This window comes from Podarcis vaucheri (genome assembly GCF_965113315.1).
Source record: "Podarcis vaucheri genome assembly, chromosome: 2".
Taxonomy (NCBI): domain Eukaryota; kingdom Metazoa; phylum Chordata; class Lepidosauria; order Squamata; family Lacertidae; genus Podarcis; species Podarcis vaucheri.
The window spans coordinates 124,104,769-124,131,987 of record NC_138760.1 but is presented as its reverse complement, the minus strand read 5'-3'; the positions used below and the strand labels follow the sequence as shown (position 1 = coordinate 124,131,987).

The window sequence follows — 27,219 nt, the reverse complement described above, 5'->3', positions numbered from 1 at the left end:
GCCGGCCACATGACCCGGAAGCTGTACGCCAGCTCCCTCGGCCAATAAAGCGAGATGAGCGCCACAACCCCAGAGTCGGCCACGTCTGGACCTAACGGTCAGGGGTCCCTTTACTTTACATTTACTGTGTGACAGCAGCATTTACACTTGTTGCTCTGTTCGCTTTTGTCTCTAGCACTGCTGCCTCCTGCTGATGTGTGGCCCTCGAAAGGCTGCCCAGAAAAGGCTCCCCATCCTGATACAGACAACAATCTCGATTCTCCTCGTGCTGTTTGTTATGGGGCCAAAACAGTTCCACCCAGACGGAAGAGGGAGCTATCGGGAGGCTCCAGGGAGCTGCAAGGTTTGCAGAAGTGTGGGCAGGACAGTTGCTTGGCATGCAGAAGGTTTGACCCCCTAGAATCTCCCAAGTGCTGCTAGTAAAGGCTTCCTGCCTGAAACCTTGAAGTGCTGCTGCCGGTCAGTGTACGCAATGCTGAGTGAGACAGACCCAGTTGTCCAACTCCGTAGGAGGCTGATTCCTGTGTTCACTTTGCAGGCAGAAAATGCCAGGCAACATCTCAAACTGGGAAGCTCCCAGCTATACTAGGAGCTTGGGAAATTTTGGAGATCCTCTGCCCGTGAAAGGAGGCAGCAGCCCTGGGGCTGGATGGACTAGTGGTCTGACTCTGGCACAAACTGCTTCCCCCCTCCCCATTCCAACATGTGTTTCCCTGCCTTTTGCTAACTCCTCAGCTTGCAATCTTATGCTCTTCTCCCCCCAATGCCCCTTTTCTGCCCCCCAGCCAAATGCACCTTCTACTTACAGGCTCCCCCCAAGAAACAAATTGCAGCCAGCCTGCAGAGGGTTCAGCAGCTCAGCTGGGCAAAGGAGGAAGGTCCTCCACTTTGGACAGCACCCCCCCCCGTGGCCCCCCATTTCCTGCCTCTCTAGGAACGAGAGCTCTGCCCCCTTAACCATTCGAGGGCCAAAGTGTGCTTGTGTGCCTCTCCTTCCTCTTGCCTGTTTGGGTTGTTTTATAGCAATTTGGGTATTAAAATGCATGCAAAGGGGCTGGGGGTTCGTGGCTTCTGCTGTTGGATCCGTTTCTTTCCTTAACCAGGAGGAGCAGGAGGAGGTGGCTGGTCAGAAGGAGGGAAGAATGAGGGGTCCAGATGGAGGAAGAAGGGAAGAAAGGAGGAGAGAAGCCCAGCTGAATCCTCCAGGGGGATTTGGAGCAGTCTCTCAGCCAGATCGGATTCTTAGAGGAGTTTGGGTGAGTAAACCTCAAAGTGCAGCCTGGATAGCTCACTTGGTCAGAGCCTGGTGCTGATAATGCCAAGGTTGCAGGTTCAAGCCCCACATTGGCCAAAATATTCCTGCACTGCAAGGGGGTTGAGCTAGATGACCGCAGGGTCCCTTTTAACTGGACTACAACTCCCATCATCCTTGTCTGGCCATGCTGGCTGGGACTGATGGGTGTTGGAGTCTAACAAAAATCTGGAAGGCCACAAGTTTTCACCACCAGCACCTCTGGGGTATAGAAATGTAGGGGGAAGCTGTGGTGTTCCTCCAGTAGTTGTGGGACTTCTTGTATGGCCAGTGGGCCAGGGATGATGGGAGTCCACCAACATCGGGAGGGATGGAGGTTACAGAATCATAGAACTATTGAGTTTTGAAGGGACCCCGAGGATCATCTAGTCTAACCCCCTGCAATGCAGAACTATTTTGCCCAATGTGGGGCTTGAACCCACAACCCTGAGATTAAGGCTTTCATTCTCTGCCAATGGTTTCTCCACCTCTGGTGTGTAGGAGGGCAGCCTTCAGCCCCACCTGCGCTATACATTTAGAGCCGTATCATGTCACTTGAAACAGCCACGGCTTCCCTGCAAAGGATCCTGGGAACTGTAGTCTGTTAAGGGTGCTGAGAGTTGTTAGGAAATTCCTGTTTTCTCTCACAGAACTAAACTTCCTAAAGTCCTGATCAGAATCCCGCCTGTAAGATCAATCAGCTTTCTGGGAGAAATAAGCAGAGCCTTCTTGCTGGTAGCTCCACTCTTACAAAACAACCTCCAAAGTGATACGCATATGATCCTATCAATATAGACCAGACTTTTTGTCCCTCCAAGTGTTGCTGAACTGCCATCTCCCATCAGCCCCAGCCAATATGGCCTGTAGTCAAGGCTGATGGGAGTTGTAGTCCAACAACACCCAGTGGGCCAAAGGTTTTACTCACCCTGGGTATAAGCTTTTAAATGGTTTTGATACCCACATATTGAAGGCAGCTTTTTCTTTTTAAAAAATTAACATGTAGTGCTGCTGTTGATTTGAAAATTGTTTTTAGACTGCTTTATATTATTTTAGACTGTTCATATTATTTCTATTTTATATTCTGTTATTTATCTTCATATTATTTATATTCTTTTAGGCTGTTTATATTAGGACCATTTATATTATTTTAGGCTGCTGTTTTAAGTTCCGCTTTTATATCGCACAACACTTCTGTGGCTCCACGCTGTGGAATGGCATATAAATTTGCTAAATATGCTAAATGTGCTTTGGTGTTTTACAGCTGGTTTTCCTGCAAGCTCCCTTGGGTGGGCTTTGCCCTAAAATGCAACCTAGAATATATTATTATTATTATTATTATTATTACTACTACTACTACTATTAAGACTGATGAGGACTTAGTGCTAGACTTTGCCCAACATGACACTGAGTTCAATTTTCTGCTCATTCATATGACAAACCTAGACAGCATCTTAAAAAGCAGAGACATCACCTTGCCAGCAAAGGTCCGTATAGTTAAAGCTCTGGTTTTCCCAGTAGTAATGTATGGAAGTGAGAGCTGGACCATAAAGAAGGCTGATCACCGAACAATTGACGCTTTTGAATTATGGTGCTGGAGGAGACTCTTGAGAGTCCCATGGACTGCAAGAAGATCAAACCTCTCCATTCTGAAGGAAATCAGCCCTGAGTGCTCACTGGAAGGACAGATCCTGAAGCTGAGGCTCCAATACTTTGGCCACCTCATGAGAAGAGAAGACTCCCTGGAAAAGACCCTGATGTTGGGAAAGATGGAGGGCACAAGGAGAAGGGGACGACAGAGGACGAGATGGTTGGACAGTGTTCTCGAAGCTACCAGCATGAGTTTGACCAAACTGCGGGAGGAAGAGTCAGACACGACTAAACGACTAAACAACAACAACAACATAGTTACCTGACTAGGCTTGTGCTAGTCACTTTCTATAGGCCTCAGTTTTTTCATAGAATTGTTATTGGGAATAGAATTTGCAGAGTAAGGGACTCCTGCAACATTGCCCAGAACTCCTTAGAGCAGGGGTGATGGAACCTGTGGTCCTCAAGATGTTGCTGGACTACAGTTCCCATAATCCATGACCATTGACCTTGCTGTCTGGGACTGATGTGAGTTGGAGTCCCACATACACCTGGAGGTGACAGAAGCATGATGAGATTTTGCAGTCCATATATACATACACATTTATTTATTAACAAGTAATTGCATTTTGACTCCACCCTTCCTGATGGGCAGCTCTTCACTGTACGTTTATCTTCACAACAACCCTGTGGGGTCGGCTGGGTTGAGAAGTAAACTGGTGCAAAGTACAGGGGTCATTAACTGTTTTGAGAATAAATAATAGATTTTGGGTACAATATCAAGTACGAAGCGTAGGTGAGATGGTGGAACGAGAGTCTACAATTTACAGCATGTGCCACCTTGAAAGGAGAATATAAGGAAAATGATGTACCGATGGTACTTGACACCTACGAAATGGGCAAAGACGTATAGGATGAGTAGTAAATTATGTTGGAAATGTAAAGGGAAGGATGGCGATTTTTATCACATGTGGTGGTCATGTGAGAAAACAAAATCATTTTGGGAACTGATTTGCAACGAATTGAAAAAGATGCTTAAAAATACCTTCCCCAAAAAGTCAGAAGCCTTTTTTGCTAGGCTTGATGGGAGAGGAAACTGAAAAAGCGGATTAAAGGTTATTTATGTATGCAACGACTGCTGCTTGCCCAAACAAAACGACTTTGTTTGCCCAAAAATGGAAAGTACAGTACAGGAATTACCAGTGATGGAGGAGTGGCAGACGAGAATGGTGGATTATGCAGAACTAGCAAAACTAACCTGCAGGATCCAAAACCAAAATTCCGAAGAGATTGGAGTAAATTCATGGACTATATAAATAATAACTGTAGAAATCTGAAGACACTAGCAGGACTGAAATAAATCTTACGAAGTGGACTTGTCAAAATAAGAAGAAACTGCGGGAAGTAGACTGAAAACGAAAACCTGATGGAGGGAGGGAGGGAAGTCATGGCTCGGCCGAGTGATGGATAAGGAAGTGTGTGGACGACACTTGAAATTTATTGTCTTTGTTTGTATTTTGTTTGTTTAAAATGGAAAATCAATAAAAAAGGATTGGGGGGGGGAGAGAATAATAAACTCTCGTATTTTTTGCTCTATAAGACTCACTTTTCCCCTCCTAAAAAGTAAGGGGAAATGTGTGTGCGTCTTATGGAGCGAATGCAGGCTGCACAGCTATCCCAGAAGCCAGAACAGCAGGAGGGATTGCTGCTTTCACTGCGCAGCGATCCCTCTTGCTGTTCTGGCTTCAGAATGTTTTTTTTCTTGTTTTCCTCCTCCAAAAACTAGGTGCGTCTTGTGGTCTGGTGCGTCTTATAGAGTGAAAAATACGGCATTCTGTCCTTTGATACCTGAGGTGCATAGCTTCATATAGTGTTCCAGTGGTTTTCAAAGGCTGTGGCAGGAGAGGATGACAAGGGTGGCAGGAAGATGCAAGGCCTATCAATATTCTACATTGTACTTCCAATCTACTCAATTGCATTTTCTTTCCATTTCTATTACTTTCTTTCACACACTATTAAACCAACTTTCTACTTCTTTTTCTGTTACACATTCTGTTACGCACAGGGTGGGGGTGAGGGTGAGGGGCGGTGGGGGGGACTGAGTGTGGGTATGTATGAATATTTTTAAAGACTGTCTGAAATGAATGTTTGTTTGTTTGTTTGGTTGGCCTCTGTTATTTTCTCCTACCAATAGGGAACCTATGTAAGGGCTCTTGGATACCCCACAAGGGAAAAAGGGCAGATTTTGTTTACAACAGTTTGTATATCCGTAATATGTATGTATAAATGTATTAATGGGGGGGGTCTACATTGGGAAGGAGCCGTGCTTTTACGTAGCTGCTGTGTTTTATACTGCCTGGATGTCCTCCGGTGATATTATAAGGTAGCTGTGTTTTATGTTATGAATCAAGCACAGCTAGGATTTGTTTTGTTTCCCAGTGTATTTCTTATGAGTAAAATATTTGGTGTAATGCAAGGAAATGTTTATTTTGAAAGTGAAACTCGGGGGCGGGTCATCTATAAACAACAGGTCCCCATGATTCTCGCCCCCCATTTTTAATCAATTTCCACAAAATTATAAACAAACAAATAAATAAATAAACATACATACATAAATCATAACCTTATTAAAACTAATCTTATTAACATTGTTAAGTGACTTCCTCGTATCCCCCTAGTTGAATTTCAATGTACAGTGCTACCTCGGGTTAAGTACTTAATTCGTTCCGGAGGTCCGTACTTAACCTGAAACTGTTCTTTACCTGAAGCACCACTTTAGCTAATGGGGCCTCCTGCAGCTGCCGCGCCGCTGGAGCCCGATTTCTGTTCTTATCCTGAAGCAAAGTTCTTAACCTGAAGCACTATTTCTGGGTTAGCAGAGTGTGTAACCTGAAGCTTATGTAACCCAAGGTACCACTGTATATCATTTTAATGGTTTTCCAAATCCAAATTCTTATATAATTAACTTAATCACTTAACATGTTTCTTTCTTATTCATTCAGCATTAAACATATTAATCCATCATTTTACATACTTAAATCCTAAGCCTATCTGGCTATTGCAAGCTTTTTCCAATTAATTTAACTTAACGTATTTAACTAAATAGCCATTAAATTTCATCCATTCTTCCTGGTACTCCTCCTTCTGGTCACGGCCAGGTCGGGCTTTGAAAGCTCTTTGTGGCTCTTTGGCTTATAAAGCACCTTCGAAACACATCCTTCCCTCTGAAAGAATTCTGGGCCCTGTAGTTCTACCCTGGGCGGAGCCACAATTCCCAGCAAACTACAGCTCCCAGAATTCTTTGAGAGGAAAACAGCAATTTGGTAACTGCTTTAAAGGGACAGTGTGCAGGCACTGTCTTTTCTGTATGGTGTGTTTGCAGGAAAACAGAGCTGTCCTTAGAGTACCCAGGTGTGTGTATGTGTGTGTGTGTGCATGTGTGCATGTGCATCAGACTAGCCCTCAAAGTGTTGTGAAGTGTTTGCTTGTCTCTGTGTGTGTTTTGCCTTTGCAATACATCTGAAATGCTTCTCTAAGGGTTAAGCTGACCGAGTCTCTATTCCTAGGATACCTTTGAGGAAGGAGGGTTGTAAACTGCTTTAAGTCACTTCCTGCTTTTCATCCCTCTCTCTCTCTCTCTCTCTCTCTACAAAAAAACCCTCCCCCAGCCACTGTGGGTAAGATCCAGGCTGTGATGTCCATGGCTGGAGGGGATCTGGTGAGTTTCTTGCAAAAGTGTGCGTGGGTAGATTACAGAGAGCAGGGCAGGGGAGATTTGCAGCATGAGAGTTGTCACGAAACTCAAGGGGGTGTCCAATAATTTCCCACATTTGCTCCCTTTCTCCTCCCCCCTTCTTCATCCTCCTCCCCAGTTGGGGCAGATGGAAGCAAGCTTGGCCTTTTAATTTGGAGGGTGGGATGGGATTTTGGGGAGGCCCCCCCCCAAAAAAAAGAGAAAAAATGGGAAAAGGCAGTTTTCAATTGTGAGAGTGTGGAAAGGGGAGGGGCAAGGAAAACACACCCCGTTTGACCCCCAAGGCAAGGAGGGCGGTCGTTGAGGTCACTTTCCCCATCCATCTGAGGTCACTTTCCCTATCCATCTGGCCGCCGCACCTGAAAAACAAATAAATGGGAGATCGCAGAGCTGTGGAAAGGTTCAGAAAAAGTTGTCCAAAATGATCAAGGGGGTTGGAGCATATGATGAAAAGCAAGGTTGTTTTCTGCTGCTCCAGAGAAGCGGACACGGAGCAATGGATCCAAACGACAAGAAAGAAGATTCCTCCTAAACATTAGGAAGAACTTCCTGACAGTAAGAGCTGTTTGACAGTGGAATTTGCTGCCAAGGAGTGTGGTGGAGTCTCCTACTTTGGAGGTCTTTAAGCAGAGGCTTGACAACCATATGTCAGGAGTGCTCTGATGGTGTTTCCTGCTTGGCAGGGGGTTGGACTCGATGGCCCTTGTGGTCTCTTCCAGCTCTATGATTCTATGAAAAGGTTGCAGCATTTTGTGGGGGGTGGGCATTGTTTATAGAGAAAAGGGAAAGTAAGAGGGGACATGTAAGATTATGCAGGGTGTGTCACAAAAAGTTTTCCTTCCCTCCCTTCTAATTCTAGAATTCTAGGATGCTAATGAAACCGGATGTTGGTAGACAAGCAAAAGGAAGGACTAGTTTTGCACACTTGTTCTGAGCCTCATGGAAGCAGCCCCCCCCCAGGTGCTTTGCCAGTGGAATATAAATGTTAAATAATTATCTGTACCGGTGAGACTCTCAAATCCTTACATGGGCAAAACGGCTCCCAAGAGGTCGGGGAGCAGCAAGCCGCGGTGGGGGTGGGGACCCCAAAGTTTGCATGAGCAGAAAAATATGCAGTGGTACCTTGGGTTACAGACGCTTCAGGTTACATACGCTTCAGGTTACAGACCCAGAAATAGTTCCTTGGGTTAAGAACTTTGCTTCAGGATGAGAACAGAAAAAGTGCTTTAGCGGCGTGGCGGCAGCAGGAGGCCCCATTAGCTAAAGTGGTACCTCAGGTTAAGAACAGTTTCAGGTTAAGAATGGACCTCCGGAACGAATTAAGTACTTGACCTGAGGTACCACTGTACTTAGGGGGATGAAATTAAGGGAACGCCCCAATTCATTCAAGGGTTACTGAGGCCTCTCGGTGGTTGTTGTGAGAAGAAAGGGAAAACTGGGAGGGAGGAACAGAATGGAATATTCTGAGAAAGGGCACGGACTGGCTTGCATTCCACACTGCAGTGCTTTTGAACGGGTCCTGATAATAGCAACAAGAACAAATTGCCAAATTCTTCTCTGCTAACTGTCCAGTAAATTCATTTGCGACCTGCGTTAGCCTTCCTTTTTAAAATGAATTATTTATTTGTTCAATTTTAATAATACAACAAGGTGCAGGAACCTGACTTGCACCAGTTTTCAGAACCAGGGAGGCATAGTAAGTTGACCACAACATAAAAAGCAAAACATAATCATTTTTTCCCTAGGATTAATATTTTTAATTTAATTAATTTAATTTTAATCTTTAGTGTCATTGCCCCCTCTCGGGGACAACGAAATTACTTGGCTGCTCCATCCACCCTGGTAGGGCACTCCACACAAAAACAAAACAACTATAAAAACACTAATTAAAACAATACAGTATAAAACAGCAAGGAAGATTAGATGACTTTCAAAGTCTGGGCTTCCCATTCAGGGCCGAGATTGCTCTGGGGAAGAAGCTGTTCTTAAGACGGCTCGTTCTTGTCTTCATCGTCCTGTATCTCCATCCCGACGGCAAGAGCTCGAAGAGACAGTGACCAGGACGCGATGGATCTTTTACTATGTCCAGTGCCTTCCTATGGCACCTTGTGGCATAAATCTGCTCTAAGGTGGAGAGTGGGCAGCCAACAATGCTCTCTGCTGCCTTAACAACCCTGCACAACCCCATCCTGTCCTGGGCAGTACAGCTTCCGTACGACCACACACATAAGCCATAAGTGAGCACGCTCTCAATGGCACAGTGATAGAAGGCAAGCAGCAGTTTCTGCGGAAGATGGTTTTTCCTTAGTATTCTCAAAAAGTACAGTCTCTGCTGCGCCTTCTTCACAAGCCCCCTTGTGTTGACACTCCAGGACAGATCCTCTTGTAATTCAATGCCCAAAAATCTGAACGTTGTTACCCTCTCCACACAGACCCCATCAATCAAAAGTGGCTGGACATTGCTCTTCTGTCTCCTGAAGTCCACCACAAGCTCCTTTGTCTTCCTTATGTTAATTGTTTTCATTAATATATATTAAAATATTTTATTTTATCTAAAAAAACATACTTAAAACAATTCCCATGCTGATGCAGGGAGGATCTCTGCTTAATCAACTTGTTGGAAGAAGACGGTCTTCAGTAGGAAACAAGAGACGATGCCTGTCTAATATTTGAGAGGAGGGAAATCCACAATATAATTATAATTATTAAAATTTTATTATTTATACCCCACCCATCTGGCTGGTTTTCCCCAGCCACTCTGTGAGGCTCCCAACAGAATATTAAAAACACAATAAAACATCAGACATTAAAAACTTCCCTAAACAGGGCTGCCTTCAGATGTCTTCTAAGTCAGATAGTTACTTATTTCCTTGACATATGATGGGAGGGAGTTCCATAGGGTGGGAGCCACTACCGAGAAGGCCCTCTGCCTGGTTCTCTGTAACCTCACTTCTTGCAGGGAGGGAACTGCCAGAAGGCCATCGGAGCTGGACCTCAGTGTCCGGGCAGAACGGTGGGAGTGGAGACACTCCTTCAGGTATACGAAAGGCCCAATATCACAATATTGTGCAGGATGGCCCTCCTGATAGGACGGCATTTGCTGGATTCCCCCTCCTGCAGAGTACAGTGCAAAGTTGGGTATATAGGGAGTGATACGATATTCTAGCTATAGGGTTTTATATGCCAAAAGCAGCACATTGAACATAGCTCAGCAGCTGACTAGAAGCCAGTATTGCCAATGAGTTTCAACCTAGTCTTGTGTGTGTTTCCGCAGAAGTAGGCATGTATGTGGCTACAGCTTTGGGCAAAACAGAAGTCCTTACCTCACCTTTTAAAAATAATTATCCCAAGTGTTATAGGTCTCCTCCCTGCCAGTGTTTTGCCGGAGGGATTCAAGCACATTACAGAAAATTAGGTTATGTGCAGTTAAGGTGTTCTCCCTGTTGCAATAAAATGCACTTAAAGAAAGAAATCGACTTTTTGCAGTTAGGAAAGTGGCAGGAAAATGCACTGAACAGTATTTTGCTGCAGGGATTCTACTGCATGCTGGAAATTTAGGTTTTAGAGTGGCTGGGGCTGCCTTAGCTGGATGGGCGGGGTATAAATAGTAAAATTATTATTATTATTCCTTCAAAATGCTCTGTTCCAGCAAACCTGCTTTTTGAAAAATACCCACATTTTGCAGTTAGGAAAGTGACAGTGAAACGCATGGGAAAGTGTGGGAATAATAATAATAATAATAATAATAATAATAATAATAATAATAATAATAATAAATTTATTATTTATACCCCGCCCATCTTGCTGGGCTTCCCCAGCCACTCTGGGCAGCTTCCAAAAATAATAATATTAAAATACTGTAATACATCAAACATTAAAAGCTTCCCTAAACAGGGCTGCCTTCAGATGTCTTCTAAAAGTCTGGTAGTTGTTGTTCTCTTTGACATCTGGTGGGAGGGCATTCCACAGGGAGGGCGTCACTACCAAATGAATGACTGATGGGAAGATGCTTAAACACCCTTTTTGTTTTTCTCTGCTATTCTCATCCTTAGCTTTTCTCTCCCTTTCCTGTAGCGATGAGACCCAATGGCTTTCTGGAACCCTTCACTTTTGCCTTCCTGATGTGATGTGACTGCCTCATTTGGCAGTGTGGCAGAACAGCAGCCTGCAGACTTTTGCGGGCCCACGGCGTAGCATCCGACCTCCTCCTGCTCCCCTCCAAATTCGGCCTTTACCCCAAGAAACTAGAGAGAATGAGAGCAGAACAAGGAGACCCGTTGGCTGTCGGTCTGCAGTTGGAGGCTGCACTGGAGAACCAAGTGAAGACAGAAGACTCGCAAGACGTGGTCGGCCCCAAAGCGGTGGCCGTGGACCCGTCTGCTGCCCAGGCTGGGAGCAGTAGAGGATGCTGGGAAAGAAATGGACCAGCGGTTGTCCTGAGCGAAGAGGATGCAATTCCCTTAGACACGCCTCTGCACCGGATGCTGAATTCGACTTGGCCCACGAAGGAACAACCCCTAGCTGAAGAAATGCAGAGCTTCGTGGTGAGGTTGAGTGATGGAGAGGCTTTTATCCCAACCACTGGCCCGGCCAAAGATTTCCTCATGAAGAAGCAAGAAGAAGATGATCAGGTGAGCGAGTTGCATCCTGGTATTTTTCCAAGTGATTATCTGGTGCTGCAGGTGGGTGACAAGTAGTGCATTCTTTCTTTAAAAAAATGTTTAGGGGTACCCTCATTTTGACTCAAGAAAACCACCTTTTTATAGTTCAAATTGGGAAAAATAAATACAGTCAACGGACAAAAGGCCTCCATCAGGGGTAGCAAGGGAACTGACGATTCACCGTGCTAGAGAAGAAACTTTTTTTTTTAAAAAAAAAATTAGTTTCTTCTCCCATTCGATTCACAAAATGTTTAGGGGTATGTGTACCCCTGCGTCCTCCCAGAAAAAAGGCACTGGTTAATATGCTGGTCATCTAAGTTGGTCGATTCTCAAATGTTTCACTGTGGCAGGAGTCTCCACTGTTAAGCAAAACAGTGTAAAAGAGCAGTCAAATATTTTAAAATGAGTTAGTAGCAAATGAAGTAAGGCTGATTAAAAAAACAACACTTTTATTTTTAGATCAGTTTTGTTCTGAATTTAACAATATTACAAACCACTGGTTTAGGGTGAATAATTAATGAAAGTGGTGGGAAGGAAGGGAATTGATTACTGGGAAGCCAGCCAGGAAGAGCCAGCCCAGGGCAGCAATGTTTGAAAGTAGAAAACTTAAGGCTTTGAGACAGTTTGCTACCAGTTTCCTGATCTCAATCTCCGTTTCCTGATCACCGACTTCAGAGAGATCCTTTTGGAGCATCTTGCAATCCTTTGTGTTACTTTGGGTGGTGCCACAGAGAAGGCCCTGCGTGCTCAATATATGTGGCACTGCTGGCAGTTGTTTCAGGATCTGGGCCGCCGTTGGAAGACTGGAGTCAGGCTTATGTGTGAAGAGCTGGCCCCTTTTATTTTCCTGACTTGGGGGGGTCCCCTCTCTTTGTTCTGTATGCAGGTGGCATTCAAGGATGTGGCTGCTGACTCCCCCCAGGCAGGGGCTCCATCAGACATTTTGCAGAGGCCCCTGTTCAGAGTGACGGCGCACGAAAATGATGGCGACACAGGTTTTCCTGGTAAGGATTTCTGGTGCTTGAAGGTCCCTATGGATCACCTATATATTTTGGAAGGTTGGACCAACTTTCCCAAAATGTATTCTTTCTGTCTCTTGAGGCTCCTGCTCTTAAATAAGATGTTAATTTAACCATCCTAGCAAAGTGACATCTTTTATAGCTCCTTGTGTTGCTGTCTTCCGGAATTCAATATACGATTCAGCAGCAACAATATAAGGGTTTTGTTACCTTTACCTTACACCATAATTCAAGAGCCTAGTCACTATTTTAACCGGTGGCAGTGAATCAAAAAACTGCGGTTAACATTTATACTGTGGACCAGAATGTTTTTCCAATTCTGACTTGATGGGTGAATGCTAACAATTGTCCTTGCAATCCAAACTTTTTAGTTATCCTTACTTCTGAAAGCCTTTCAGTTCAAGCACGATGGACTGGAAAGTGATGCCTTCCTTTGCTCTTTTAATGGAAAATCCTTAACGAAACATTGAGCATTAGCACAGTGGAGAGAGACCGTGTGTTAATCCAGAAGAGTAAGCATAGTTTTGTCATTGGGATCATCCCAACCATTTTGTTCTGGTAAAATTGAGCAATTAATTGTTCACTTTGAGTGCCACTCCTCATTCCAGGTGAAAGATATAGTTTAGTGATTGAATTAGAATAAATGGAGTATGTTGTTAAGTTGCATACATGAGAATACCTTTTTATGTTGTGAACCGCCCTGTGATCTTTGGATGAAGGGCGGTACACAAATTATTATTATTTGATTACATTTTATTAAGTTACAGTGTTTTTAACATACACAGTCAAAACAAAATTTCATCCTTTCTCTTACTTTTATCAACTTCTCACCCCATTTTCCATGTTCTTGCTTCTCCCCTTTTGCACTTTATCGTCTATCTATTAAGTCATAACTACAGTATAATAATCTAATTGCTTCTGTAGCTCATAGCTCAAATCCTGCTCACAAGTTCATCATACTATAATATTTCTTTATAATAGTCTGAAAAGGCATCCGTTCTTCCTTAAAACAGCATTAGATTCTCTTAATTTTGCCAGTTCTGTATAGTCTATTATCCTACAAATTGAATAAATAATTCTAACAATTTTCGTGCACTCAGAACAGGTTCGCAGCTTATCAGAGTATGTTTTGTGTTTTCTTTCTTTCTTTCTTTCTTTCTTTCTTTCTTTCTTTCTTTCTTTCTTCTTTACATCTCTCAACACATTTTAGAGTTATTTCTTATCTAGCACACCAATAATGACAGGAGTCGAGTGCCCCGTTTTAAATGTGTTGAGAGGGTAACTGTCTTGTCATCGTGTTGTCTGCTTTGCAGGTGGAGAGCTGTTTGCTGAAATAAGTCATGGCTCATCTTCATTTTGTGCTGAGATAGAAACAGATACTATGGATTCCGATCAGGTGAGGCAAAGACCCTCAAAGGGACTTCCTTTTGTTGCACACACACACCCTGGAGGTCTACATTTGGCCTTGAGTCTTAGGTTCCCCCAGTGATTTTTTTCCCTGGGGGTACACGGGGGTATGCATGCCCCTAAACTTTCTGTGAATCTAACGGGAGAAAATACTAAATTTTTAAAAAAATTTTAGTTTCTTCTCTAGCACGGTGAATCGTCAGTTCTGCTGCTACGCCTGATAGCAGCTTCATTTCCTTTCCCGGTGTTTCCTGAGTCTCAGACAGAAGCGGGCGTTTAATGTGTGAAGCAGTGTGGAATGTGGATGTGTGGTGTTTTACTGATGAAAGTTTGGCCTCGTTGAGTGGCAATATTTCAGTATGAGTAATGCATGGTCTTTGTACTTTTTGTCCATTTACTGTCTTTATTTCCCCCCGATTCGAACTATAAAATGGTGATTTTCTTGAGTCAAAATGAGACTACCCCTAAACATTTTTTTAATAGAAAAAATTGCACTGGGTTCCCCAATCCTGGGATACAGGGAAGTGGAAAGATTTCCACCTTGCGTGGGACTCTTTGTGAGAATGACTCCCCGCCATCCCCACTTCCTTCCAGGGGCCTGTGACCTTTGAGGAAGTGGCTGTGCATTTCACGGAGGGGGAGTGGGGCCTGCTGGACCCAGACCAGAGAGCCCTCTACAGGGATGTCATGGTGGAGAACTATGGGAACGTCGCCTCTCTAGGTAAGGATCCCTTCACTCTTTGGTGGAGGGACACTGAGGAAGGACTTGCAGCCCCTGTGGCAGAGAATCGGGCCTTGCATGCAGAAGGTCCCAGGTTCAGTTCTGGGCTGCAAATGTTCCCTGCCTGAAACCCTTAAAGGCTGCTGCCAGTCAGTGTAGGCTATCTTCTTATAATCCTATCACGGCTCTGGGTGAAGTCATCTCAAATATGTCAGCTGGATAGCTCAGTTGGTTAGAGCGTGATACTGAGTGCCAGTGTGGTGTAGTGGTTAAGAGCGATAGACTCGTAATCTGGGGAACCGGGTTCAAGTCCCAGCTCTTCCACATGCAGCTGCTGGGTGACCTTGGGCCAGTCACACTTCTCTGAAGTCTCTCAGCCTCACTCAACTCACAGAGTGTTTGTTGTGGGGGAGGAAGGGAAAGGAGAATGTTAGCCGCTTTGAGACTCCTTCGGGTAGTGATAAAGCGGGATATCAAATCCAAATTCTTCCTCTTCTTCAATCCCCATATGGGACAGCTGCATATTCCTGCATATTGTAAGGGGGTTGAATTAGATGATCCTCAGGGTCCCTTCCAACTCTGATTCTATTTTGAGCCATTCTATGTTGACACATAGGGACGCGGGTGGTGCTGTGGGTTAAACCACAGAGCCTAGGACTTGCCGATCAGAAGGTCGGCGGTTTGAATCCCCATGACGGGGTGAGCTCCCGTTCCTCGGTCCCTGCTCCTACCCACCTAGCAGTTCTAAAGCATGTCAAAGTGCAGGTAGATAAATAGGTACCTCTCTGGCGGGAAGGTAAATGGCATTTCTGTGCGCTGCTCTGGTTCACCAGAAGCGACTTAGTCATGCTGGCCACATGACCCGGAAGCTGTACGCCGGCTCCCTCAGCCAATAAAGCGAGATGAGCGCTGCAACCCCAGAGTCGGCCCCGACTGGACCTAATGGTCAGGGGTCCCTTTACCTTTACTTTTATGTTGAGATATAAGGAAGGGACACAGCTCACTGGTAGAGCATCTGCTTTTGAGGCAGGACATCCCAGCTTCAATCCCCAATATATTGAGAGGTGTCCAAACCTATAGAGAACAGATGGACAGACCACTCTCTAAAATAAGTAGCAGATAATTGCTAACAGCCATTGACAGATCTCTCTAACTCTCAAGGTGAGGAACGTCCTGGCCTGCAGAACCTGCAAGACCCTAAACTCCCATCTTCCCTGATTGCTGCCCATGCTGGCTGCAGTGCGGATGGGAACTGGAGTCCGAGAAAATCTGAAAGCCTGCAGCAGATTCACCCTCAATCCCTCAGTTAGAAGATCTTGCCTTCCCAAATATTCTGCTGGAGTGGCAGTGGCCAGGGTGGTTTCAGAGTGGCTGGTACAAAGTTCCTCAAGAAAGCCAGAAATAATAGCTTTGGTGTGTGTGGTGGGCTTTTTTCTGTTCTTCTCCAGAAGGGCCTCCGGTTCCTAAACCTGATCTCATCTCCTGGTTGGAAGAAAAGGAAGAGATACTTGACCAGAGCTCTGAAGAAGGAGAACAACCAACAGGTAGATTCTTAATTGCAGCATTTGGGACGTTTTAGGGGGGCAGGCGGGGCTTGTCAAGCTGGGAAGGAAGCCCATCTAGGAGAATGGTAAAGAAAACAGGAAGACACAATGAGAGATAAAGGAGGTGCTGTGGGATTGGTGGAAGTCAATGTCTTGTTGTTGTTTTAGTGTTTATAATATTAACTTGTAATATATGGGTTTTTCCATTTTTTTAGTTTTTGAATGTTGATTTTTGTGTGTTGTCTATTGTTATTTTTTGATATCTTTCGTGGTGTTGTTGTTGTGTGGAAAATACTAATAAAATTTATTAATTATTTTTTTTTTTAAGTAGAAGGAAACTCTGATCCTCCCTGGTTTTTGCTGCCAAGGATTGACTTAGCATGTCTTCCAAACCCAGGGCTCGTGATTAAGCTCCTTCCCTTGGTCATAGTTCATGGTTCCTGAGGAACAAGGCTATGTCCTTGGGTAGGAGAGAGCTTTACCACGAGGCCCAATTTGGAGGCCACGCTGACCAAACCATGGCTGAGCTCTGGACATCAAAACGTAGCTAGGAGGAGCAAAGCAAAAAGCAGCTGTGAGGTCCTTTTCAAGAGCTTCTCCAAGCCAAGTTTTGGCTTGGCCTGTTGTGTGAACCAGGCCACTGTCTGATTCGTGAGGCATCTCCCCAGGGTTTTGGGGTGAAATCTTGTGGTTTAAGGTGCCATTTTCCCCTTACGATCTTCTTGGTCTCCTATTTCAGTGGCCGATCTCTGGGGGAGCGAACACAGCGGGGGACCGGCTGAAGTGGCTCCGAAAGGGAGCGAGATGGAAGAGGCGAAGGAAAGCGTTGGAAATGGAAGAGAAGCCGAGACGCCTGAGGGAAATCAGCCGAGAGAGACATGGCAGAAGGAATCAGCTGGTAGATTTCCTTATTTGAAGATTCATATCCTGGTTTTCTGTCCAATTCAGACAGAAAGTGATCTTTTCTCCCCTCCCCCTCGCTACAGATCACGCGACTGGGACCTCCCTCAGCATAGAGGACTCCCAAGAGGAAGACCTTTTGTCAGGAGAGCCACTCGAGGCACAACCAGGAGGATCCCAAGAGGGCATTTCTTTTGTGACTGAAGCTGCAGAGAGTGAGTGTCCGCTACGAGCCAGGATGGGGCCCTCTGCCTTCCCACCAGATGCTGTTTGACTGCGGCCACATCTGTACCAGACAACCAAAGCGGTCTTATCCCGTTTTAAACAAGCCATGTTTCTTTTCTCTTTTTGAAATCATTTTTATTTGGTTTTAAAAAATAGAAACTTACAACAAAATCAATTAAAAGTCCATATAAAGAGATTGCCCCAAATCTCAAGATTTCCCCCCACCATCCCCGCCATGGGTCCTAATGTCAGTATTTACAACTGCATATCAGTCCGCTATCCACTTTTTTTTAATCCGTCCAAATTGCCCATAGTCTTTGTTACCTTACAAGTGAGGTTAAAATCCTGCTAATGTTTTCATCTTCTTACAATGGTCTCCTGAATAATAATAATAATAATAATAATAATAATAATAATAATAATAATAATTTATTATTTGTACCCCACCCATGTCCCTGGGTTTCCCCAGCCACTCTGGGCGGCTTCCATAGAAACCAAAAATACAGTAAAATATCACAGATTAAAAGCTTCCCTGAACAGGGCTGCCTTAAGATGTCTTCTAAATGTCAGGTTAAATTCATCGCTTTGACATCTGCTGGGAGGGCGTTCCACAGGGCGGGTGCCACCACTGAGAAGGCCCTCTGCCTGATTCCCTGCAGCTTTGCTTCTCGCAATGAGGGAACCGCCAGAAGGCCCTCGGAGCTGGACCTCAGCGTCCGGGCAGAACGATGGGGGTGGAGACGCTTATAAATTATAATTTCCCCCCATTCTTTTTCTATAGTTCTTGTCCTCTCGGTTCCTAAAGCTTTCCAGTTAATTTTGGCATTTCAGCGTAGTCCATCGACTTGGTTTGCCATTCTTCCCTGTTTGGGATTGTTTCTTCTTTCCCTCTCAGAAGCCATGTTCGTTGAGGGTGGTGAGAGTTATTAAGAAGCACAGCCCTTCTCTTCATAGAGATACAATTCCCTGAGTTCGATAGGAGGAGGGATTGACTGTTAAGCCATGCTGGGAGTGGGGGTTCTGAGAGGGGAGCAGGGCCCTCCCCACAGTTCTTAATAAACTACACTTCCCAAGATTCTTTGGGAGAGAGAGGCCATGATGGTTTCTATACAAACTCTCACACACTGCCTCCGGCCTTCATCCAGGCAAAACAGGTGGCAACATCAGAGTTCAAGGAGCGTGCAGAGTAGGGTTGGTCAGGGGTGTCGCCTTTGAGGTAACTGGGGGGGGGGGCTTGGTGTGGGAATGTTCTGGGGTGCAGGAGAGGATATATTGACTAATTATATCCTTGTCCAACTTGTGCTAACAAGTTCCCAAAATATCAGCAGAGTTTATAGACATTCCCCTTTTGTTCGCAACGGTAACGTGTGCACAGGTTCGCTAGAACCTCTATAATAATTACTCTGGTAATTTCCCCTTTGTTCCCTCTTAAAATACAAGACACAACACAGTCTTTATAAAAGTATAAAAGAGTTTACTCACGATCTGTTCACAATATGATACCAGACGGCAGACAGGCTTAAAAAGGTAAAATACACTTAGAATCTATCTTATAGGAAGATAGCCCTCTCCTCTCTTGGCTGAGAGCCAAGAGGGCATCCTGCTTCTTCGAAAGGTGATGGCAGAGAGAGAGAGATGGCTGCCTGCCCTGTGCTTTTATCATTTACCTGCACAGGTGAGGCCACACCCACCTCTGGTCACATGCGGAGGAAGTCCGTCCCCAGGAAGTTTACCTGCTTGCTGGACAGACATCCCTCCCCATGTTCTAACATGTACACTCTAGGAATGTTGTCATTGACTGCTCCTGTGTTTACATCCCACACTTGGGAGGGGCATTTGGCACCAAGGCATGAGGCACCCATTGTTGGGTTAGGGGTAGCGATGACAGGGATCTGCCCCCGTCTGACCCCAGGTGTGTTTTGGTGGTTAGAATGGCAGGCTGGGACCTGTGACTCCAGAGTCCAAATCCACACTCGGGCAGGAAGCTCACTGGGGTGACTTTGGGCCGGTCACTTTCTCTCAGCCTAATTTACCTCACAGAGTTGTTGTGGGATAAAGTGGGGGAGGGGAGCCAGGTATAGCACTTGGAACACCTTGGAGGAAAGGAAAGGATATAAATTTAATAACAAATACAGTGGTCCCTCAGGTTAAGTACTTAATTCGTTCCGGAGGTCCGTTCTTCACCTGAAACTGTTCTTAACCTGAAGCACCACTTTAGCTAATGGGGCCTCCTGCTGCCGCCGTGCGATTTCTGTTCTCATCCTGAAGCAAAGTTCTTAACCCGAGCTACTATTTCTGGGTTAGCGGAGTCTGTAATCTGAAGTGTATGTAATCCGAGGTACCACTGTAGAGTGGTACCTCTGGAAGCAAACGAGATCCGTTCCAGAGCCCCGTTCACATCCTGGGTAGAACGTAACATGCAACTGCATGTGCGCGGGTCGCGTTTCGCCGCTTCCGCACATGCGCGTGACATCATTTTGAGTGTCTGCACGAGTGGCAAAACCCGGAAGTAGCACGTTCCATTACTTCTGGGTTGCCGTGGAGCGTAACCTGAAAACATTCAACCTGAAGCATATTTAACCCAAGGTATGACTGTACAGTGGTACCTCGGGTTAAGTACTTAATTCGTTCTCGAGGTCCGTTCTTAACCTGAAACTGTTCTTAACCTGAAGCACCACTTTAGCTAATGGGGCCTCCCGCTGCCGCCGTGCAATTTCTGTTCTCATCCTGAAGCAAAGTTCTTAACCTGAGGTACGATTTCTGGGTTAGCGGAGTCTGTAACCTGAACCTGAAGCGTATGTAACCTGAGGTCCACTGTAGTCAATTGAGGAACACAGGAAGCTGTCTTATACCAAGTCAGATCCTTGGCCCACCCAGCTCAGTATTGTCTTCCCTGACCGGCAGCAGCTCTCCAGGGTTTCAAACCTGGATGGCCATCTGTCATGGATGTTTAAGCTGAGATTTCTGCATTGCAGGGGGTTGGACTGGATGACCCCCGGGGTCCCAACTCTACAGTTCTATGATTCTGTAAGCAGGGAGTCTCTCCCAGCCCCCTGCAGGATTTGAGCTTGGGACTTTCTGCATGCAAAGCGGGTCGTCTATCACCAATCTGTGGTCTTTTCCCCTTTTTTATTATAATTTTTCTTAAATTTCTGTTTTAGATTTTAGAATATTCACTTAAACAACCTTAAAACATCAATGACTTCCGTTCCTCTCTTTCCATGGTTCATATTGCACAACATAAATCCCTGCATATTTTATATAAACTAAACCATTCAGTATTGCATTATAACATCCACCCAAACTTATTCTGTTGAATTTATCTTAATGCTGCCCACATTTTCAGATATACACAATTTTCCTCCGTATATTCAATAAACATTTTCCAATCATCTTTAAATGTATGTTCTAGTTCTTCTATATGTTAGGTCCACATGCTGCGCATGTTCCATCAGTTTCAGTTGGCATTCTTCTTTAGTTGGGACTTTGCTTGTTTTCTATTTTGGGGCTAACAGAACACAAGCCGCAGTAGTAGCATAAACAAATAACCTTCCCAGGTGTCAAAAAGGTTGTGGTCTCTTCCCTTAAAGATGCCAAAGGGATCTACAGGCAAAAGAACCATTTTTCAGCTCTTTGTTCTTCGCAGAAATAGACTTGGTGCGATTTCACAGAGTTTGAATCTTTTATATTTCCTTCGCTTTTGTATTGATCTCTCTCTCTCCCTCTCTACTAGGTGATGGCTGGGAGAGCGAGAGTGAATGGGAACCATACGGAGTGTTGTCAGACGATACAGAGGATGAAGATAATGTTGGGGATCGAGGAGGACTAGAGCAAAATGGGGATGACCAAACAGAAGAAGACTGGCGGGATAAACCCAATTGCGAGGGCAGCGACTTCAACGGGTTGCCAGCTCCGGCAAAAGTTTACAAAGGCAAAAGAAAAAACCAGTGCAAGGTTTGCGGGAAGAGCTTCACGCGCAAGGCGAGCCTTAAGGTGCATCAGAGAATCCACACGGGGGAGAAGCCCTACAAGTGCACAGTCTGCAGCAAAGGCTTTTGCGACAAAACCAGCTTTCTTAGACATCAGAGAATCCACACGGGCGAGAAGCCGTACAAATGCCCCGAGTGCGGGAAGAGCTTTAACCGGACCACAAATCTCATTACGCATCAAAAGACTCACGTGGAGACCCGGGAGAAGACGTTCCACTGCTCGAGCTGCAGCAAGAGCTTTTACAACAAGTACAGCCTCAAGACTCACTGGCGCAGCCACACGGGGGAAAAGCCCTACAAGTGCTCCAGCTGCAGCAAGAGCTTCTGCGACAAGTCGAACCTGGAGGCCCACTGGCGGGTGCACACGGGCGAGAGGCCCTTCGAGTGCACGGAATGCGGGAAGAGCTTCAGCGACCGCAGGACCCTCCTCCGACATCAGAGAATCCACACCGGGGAGAAGCCCTACAAATGCACGGAATGCGGGAAGAGCTTCAACGACCTGGCCACGCTGCTCCGCCACCAGAAGATCCACACGGGCGAGAAGCCCTATCGGTGCACCGAGTGCGGGAAGAGCTTCAACCAGAGCTCTCACCTCATCCGCCACCAGAACACGCACGACGGCCAGCGCCACAAAGGCCGGTCGCGCAAGGCCAAGGCTGCGGTCGGAGCCAATATCTTTTTGGACATCACTCAGAGCTTCACTCCGGAGAGCATCGGCTTCACACAAGAGAACTATTACGGATACGCTCACCCTGCGGAAACGTTTCACTGGCCCATTACGTCTTACGCACCTTCGGCGGAGGCCGGAGAAGGAGGGGTGCCCAACCTGTGGACAATCGAGGAGACTTCCGTCGGAGATCAAGCCATCCTAGTCATGAAAGAGTTAACCGAGGACAGGACCTTGACGCTGTGAAGGATGCTCAGAGCAGGGAAGGAGCTTCATCCAGGCCTACGGCCATCGAGTAAGATTGTCCGGTCAAGCAAGAAAGCCATGCTTTAGACATTCTTGAAAAGAAGCATGTTTGAAAGCAGAGATGTATCGATCCAAGATCTGACTGGCAGAAGCTCCGTTTGGATCTTTAGGCACAGGATCTTCAGAAAGGGAGATCCAGCTCTGCAGGGAAGATTCCTTGCATTTCACAGCTATGCCCACTTCCTGCTTGACTTAGAGGAGAGATCTATCATTACTGAACAGAGAACAGGGATTCTCAAAGATTACATTTTTGGGTGTATGCCTTCAAAAAAAAAGGGAAAAGAGGCAGAGCATTAAAAATAACACTGTTTTGGTTCTGACCCAGTTGCTGCTCTCTTCAGCTTCCAAAATCGATGGTGATTCTGTACTCTCTCAGACTAGATGGAAGCAAAACGACTGAATGAGATTCAGCAACTGGCTGTGGCAGAATGAATGACAATCAGGGTGGTCTGCAAAAAAACACCCCGCTTTTGTCCTCCCCCATATTTCAAAAGATGGTCATTATTTAACTTGGGGGGAGGGGAGGGAATTTGGACACCCATCCTGCTTGTTCTGACCCACACCAAATTTTAAAGAGGGTGTTTTAAAAAGGGTTCGTTGCCTCTTGTTATCAGTTTGGTTAAAAATTCTAGACTCTCACATTTTTTAACCTGATCGTATAGATTTGCTCTAGCAGAGATGGAAGTGGAAGGGAGGGGTATCATCAGAAAGGTTTGTTGTTTTCCACACTTCTAACATAGTTAAAAAGGGATTATTTTCCAAAACGATATTTCTGGAAACATGTGGGTTGGATTTTGCACCGCATTGGGGGAGTCGCACAATGTTGGGCAGCAGGGCTTTTCAGCGTATTTGGGTTTGTTTGACGGCTGAAGAAAGTCACAGTTATAGAATCACAAAACTAGATAGTACATCACCCGAACTGGGAATCTCCAAGCCTGCAATGGGAAGCATGCGAAAGAGCACTCTGCTTAACAGTTATCAGCTGATTGGTGAGATTGAGACATAGGTTAACAGGTTCTGCTGAAATCTGGCAAAAATAAAATAAATTACTGAGAACAGGTTCCTGTTAATTGAGTTTGGGATGCAGACACTCCCTGCAAATGGTTCTACTGGTGCTACAACTCCCATAATCCCTGAGCGCTGGCCATGCTTGCTGGAGCTGATGGGAGTCTAAGAATAAGCGATATAGCTGCGTCATGAATATTGAGGGAGCTTACCTTATTCCCGAATGTACTGGCATGTGTGGGCTTTAGTTTTTTGTATTAGCAACCTCTGCCACGAGAGTTCAGCATGCTGCAGCGCTTTTATTTTCCTTGGTCTCTTGAAAATATCATACAAATGTTTTTATATAGGCTGCAATCCTATGCAAAATAGCAAGGGAGTAAAACCCCCTTGAAATCAGAAGGCCTTACTTCCAAGTAAACACATTTTAAGACTGCACCAAGATCAGCCTTGTGTTTTAACAGCTCGCTTGGTCGCCACAGGCGAGCAGGAATTCCATGCAGGCGAGTGAGCGGGCTCAGGCCAGTTCTCCTCTACCAGCCTTGTTGGACTCCATTCTAGCCTTAAAGGAAGGAAATTCCTCTTCATAACAGCACAGGAGGCAAATGGTAGAAGATGGACAGATCCTCCTTCCCCACATCAACCAGTATGCTTAATAGAAAGCAGGGTTGTGGTTGTGGTGGTTGTTGTTGTTGTTTTGTTTTGTTTCCCAGCCTGCTCAGTGGCTGGTAGTGAAGAGGACTTGTGGGCAAATGACTTTTATGAGCTTACATACAAAGGCTGGCTTAGATTCTTGGCTTGGTCAGAGGACCAACCCCCCCAAATCCATAATTTGGGGAGCAAAGAAGCAAAACAGTCTCGCCTCCACACAAGTCCCAGATAAATGTTAATAAGGAAGGAGTTTGCTTTTTTTGCATAAGCCTTCCAAAAATGACAAAACTTGTTTCCATCTAGTTGACTCTAAAATAATTAGGTTCAAAGTTGGTGCTTGGCTCTTGGTCAGTAAGCAATTGTGGTTGGTTGGTATGGTTTTAAAAGCAAATATTCTGGGCTATTTTGAGACTAAATCTAAGGTATGGGATGATGAATGCAGCAACCTTTCACTCCAACAGGTATGCTAACACTTTTGAGTACTTTTAAGCCTGCAATGCTGAAATTGCTTCTCGAACTGCAGCGGGACTTCGCTTCTGCATAAAGATGCAAAACAGTTGTGCTGTCATTTGTAATGTAGACTAGAGAGCAACAATATTAGTGGGGAACTGGGCTTAGTGGGTGCACGGGATGTTTTGTGAACAGTACGGAGGGTCGGGTGAGCACGCTGGACCGTCTCTGTGGGGTATATTACCTTCCACGAATGCGTTATGCTAAGCTTTTTGAATATTGAGAGGTTAAATTTTATAAATTGCCAATAAAAGCATCCTGTAATTCAAAGAAAATTGCTATAGTGCATGGCGTTTCTCAGAGTTTCATAGCAGTAGCTCATCTACGGGGATGATTAAGGGACAGGGGGATATCGTATGAAAATCATTTCATTTCTTAAATCATCCTGGACATGTCAAACCTTGCCCTTCTTAAATGCTGACATTTACCAGTTAATGATGGAGACAGAGGGTATGATTCTTTCCAGGCACTCCGTATTTTTGAGATCTGTCCTTGATTGTCAGGGATCTGCAACCAGTCCATGGGAAATGATACTCTTGTAGAATTGATTCTAGCTGACTGTAGTTGGTCTTGAAACTTACAGTAAGGTACTGTATTAGAAAGTATTTTATCATTATACTTGTTTTGGAAACATACAACCAAATAAATGCTAAATGTCACTCCTCACTTGCGAAAAACAGAAACAAGAAAAATACTTGGTCATCTTATTCTTCTTTTTTTAACCGAATGATCTTGTGCTTTGGATTTACTGATAAATGTCAGAATTTTCTTAGATTGCCATTGCATCCCTCCCCTGGGCTCCAGCGGCCTTAACATTTGTCACGAAGCATCAACGTCAAGGTTTCCAAGTTGTACTGTATCATAGACATTCTGTACATTTTAAAATATTTTAACCTAGATTTTGCTTATTGTTATCCATGCTTAGTCCACATTATTGTTACCTGTCTTATGTCGAAATCCTCTCATTTTAATCTCGTTCGTTTACTGTGTTTGCAAGTTTTTGCTGTGAAATACTGCAATCTGGAGTACCTTGCAATATGACTTTCCGCCATGTTAATATGCAAGTGAAGATAAATAAAGGCAGGTGAGGGGAAATAGGGAAAGCTTGCCACAATCCCCGAGATGTGGGACTCCATTTTGAAAAGTGGCCAACTCTTCAAAAGAAACTGAATTTACTAATGTACACTGCCTTGTGTTCTCTTTGACCATTGTGTGTAAATTCAGGATAGAGAGCAAAACAAATGGCTTCTCCTCCAAATTAAGTCCTCCCCCTATTTTGTTACACTGTGTAGGGAGTCGTCTATGTGTGGAGGTTTGTTTCTGAGTTTTTTTTAAAATAACTGGATGTTGTAGGTGGCTGCCTTTATTATTATGCATGGTTGCTTTAAGAGTTTTTTAGTGTATTGGCAAAATGTTCTGCAAATAAAGAGTAATGAATGACAATTTCTTTGCACATATTAAATTTTGCATGTCCAGTACCACCAGAACTGGGTCCTGTGTAAAAAACCTGAGGTGCAGAATTTGTTAAGAAAAATGCTGCCAACTCACCAATATAAAATAAAATCGAGAAAAATGGTAAGGGTTGTACACAGAGAAGACTCATAAAAATTAATGGACCCGACTTGCCAGTAGTACATGTGGAAGGAAAAAAAAAAGGATTTAGGGGTCTTAGTCGACCACAAGCTTAATATCACAGTGTGATGCAGCAGCAAAAAGAGCTAATGCTGTTCTAAGCTGCATCAACAGAAGTCTAGTGTCCAGATCAAGGGAAGGAATAGTACAGCTCTGTGCTGCCTTGGTCAGAGCACAATTGGAATACTGTGCCCAATTCTGGGCACCACAATTTAAGGAGGATATTGTAGCCTTATGAGGCTTTGCCCTCGGGTGGGAAAAATACTGCGCCCGGGAAAGGGAAGTGGGAGTCAACAGACACTCAAGGAATAGTTTCAGAGGAAAAGCTTTTATTTCTACCATCCATGAACTGGTAGAAGGAGCAAGTGTGATAGTTCACAGAAAGCATGCACGGGTTCACAGTCATGTGCGCAAACATATATACCCATTTCCAGTTCCCTCCCCCTTTCTCCTCCCTCAGGAGTCCTGCCCATGAGTTCCTCTGAGCATGAACAGAAAGCTGTCTTAGGACTATTGGGACTCTTGGCACCCTTCCCAGGAAAGGGGGCATGAGAAGCCGAGGGGGTGGGTCAAGCATGTCCAAGATGTTGCAACCGAATGAGATAAGATTCGTTTCTCAGGCCTGAGTATTCTTGGCAGTGACAGAGCCTATTCGTGAGCCTTTAAAAGTAACATTTTGCCTGTGTACCAACATCTTGTGAGAATCCACAGAAAAGCTGTAGCTGTGGGTTTTCAGAAGGCAAAAGGAATTTTGAACAGTTTTGAGGCCTGGTTGGGGAGGGGTGACTTTGGGCGTAGGTGGGGTCACCTGTCCTCACCTTCCTTCAGATATCAACAAGCTTGAATGTATACAGAGGAGGGCAACCAAGATGATCCAAGGGTCTGGAAACCAAGCCTGATGAGGAACGGTTGAAGGATCTGGGTATGACTAGCCTGGAAAAGAGGCGGCTGAGAGGATATGCGATAGCCACCTTCAAATATCTCAAGGGCTGTCTCACGGAAGAGGGAGCAAGCTTGTTTTCTCCTGCTCTGGAGGGTAGGACCCGAGCCAATGGATTAAAATTACAAAAAAAAAAAAAGGAGATTCCAAATAAACATCAGGAAGAACTTTCTGGTGGCAAGAGCTCTTTGGCAGCCATAGGAAATGCTGGGAGCAGGGTGTCGCCAGGCCTGAAACAATGGGGTCTGGTAGATTTCACTTGGGATAGAGTTTGACAGGCCATGAGTCCACCTCTCGTATCTGCAATATTAGGATGTCCGGGGTCTTTCAGCAAAGTAGCATGCTAGTTCTGTTAACGCCAGTCCATCGCTGCTCCAAGGGCTGTTTCTCGTTCGCTCTCGGGTGGAAGTCAC

General features: G+C 45.0%; 1 protein-coding gene and 1 long non-coding RNA gene across 3 annotated transcripts; one reads left to right on the top strand and one right to left on the bottom strand.

Annotated features, from left to right (window-relative positions):
• The first annotated feature begins 12 nt into the window (after positions 1-12).
• On the top strand, positions 13-25,677 carry LOC309524696 (uncharacterized protein). Of its 2 annotated transcripts, XM_082209602.1 has the most exons (11): positions 13-343; positions 1,104-1,256; positions 6,547-6,596; positions 10,707-11,263; positions 12,180-12,297; positions 13,626-13,708; positions 14,314-14,440; positions 15,889-15,984; positions 16,724-16,882; positions 16,971-17,099; positions 20,843-25,677. In XM_082209602.1, the coding sequence occupies exons 4-11, from the start codon at positions 10,886-10,888 to the stop codon at positions 22,009-22,011; spliced, it is 2,259 nt and encodes a 752-aa protein (XP_082065728.1). In that variant the 5' UTR covers positions 13-343; positions 1,104-1,256; positions 6,547-6,596; positions 10,707-10,885; the 3' UTR covers positions 22,012-25,677. The 2 variants fall into 2 exon arrangements, with proteins under 2 accessions (XP_082065728.1, XP_082065729.1); XM_082209603.1 differs by lacking the exon at positions 6,547-6,596 and having other exon boundaries at positions 13-1,256.
• LOC309525566 lies at positions 17,107-19,162 on the bottom strand. The gene is made up of 3 exons (XR_014216425.1): positions 18,933-19,162; positions 17,852-18,329; positions 17,107-17,487 (listed from the first exon to the last, which is right to left on the bottom strand). It is a non-coding gene; the product is annotated as an uncharacterized lncRNA (long non-coding RNA).
• Positions 25,678-27,219: the final 1,542 nt, after the last annotated feature.

What these genes read in the sequence shown, in the direction of transcription:
- LOC309524696 (XM_082209602.1), top strand. Translation starts at nt 10,886, where the DNA reads ATGAGAGCAGAACAAGGAGACCCGTTGGCTGTCGGTCTGCAGTTGGAG. An exon ending in AGCAAGAAGAAGATGATCAG is followed by an intron (nt 11,264 to 12,179) that starts GTGAGCGAGTTG and finishes TTCTGTATGCAG; the next exon opens with GTGGCATTCAAGGATGTGGC. An exon ending in ATGGCAGAAGGAATCAGCTG is followed by an intron (nt 16,883 to 16,970) that starts GTAGATTTCCTT and finishes CCCTCGCTACAG; the next exon opens with ATCACGCGACTGGGACCTCC.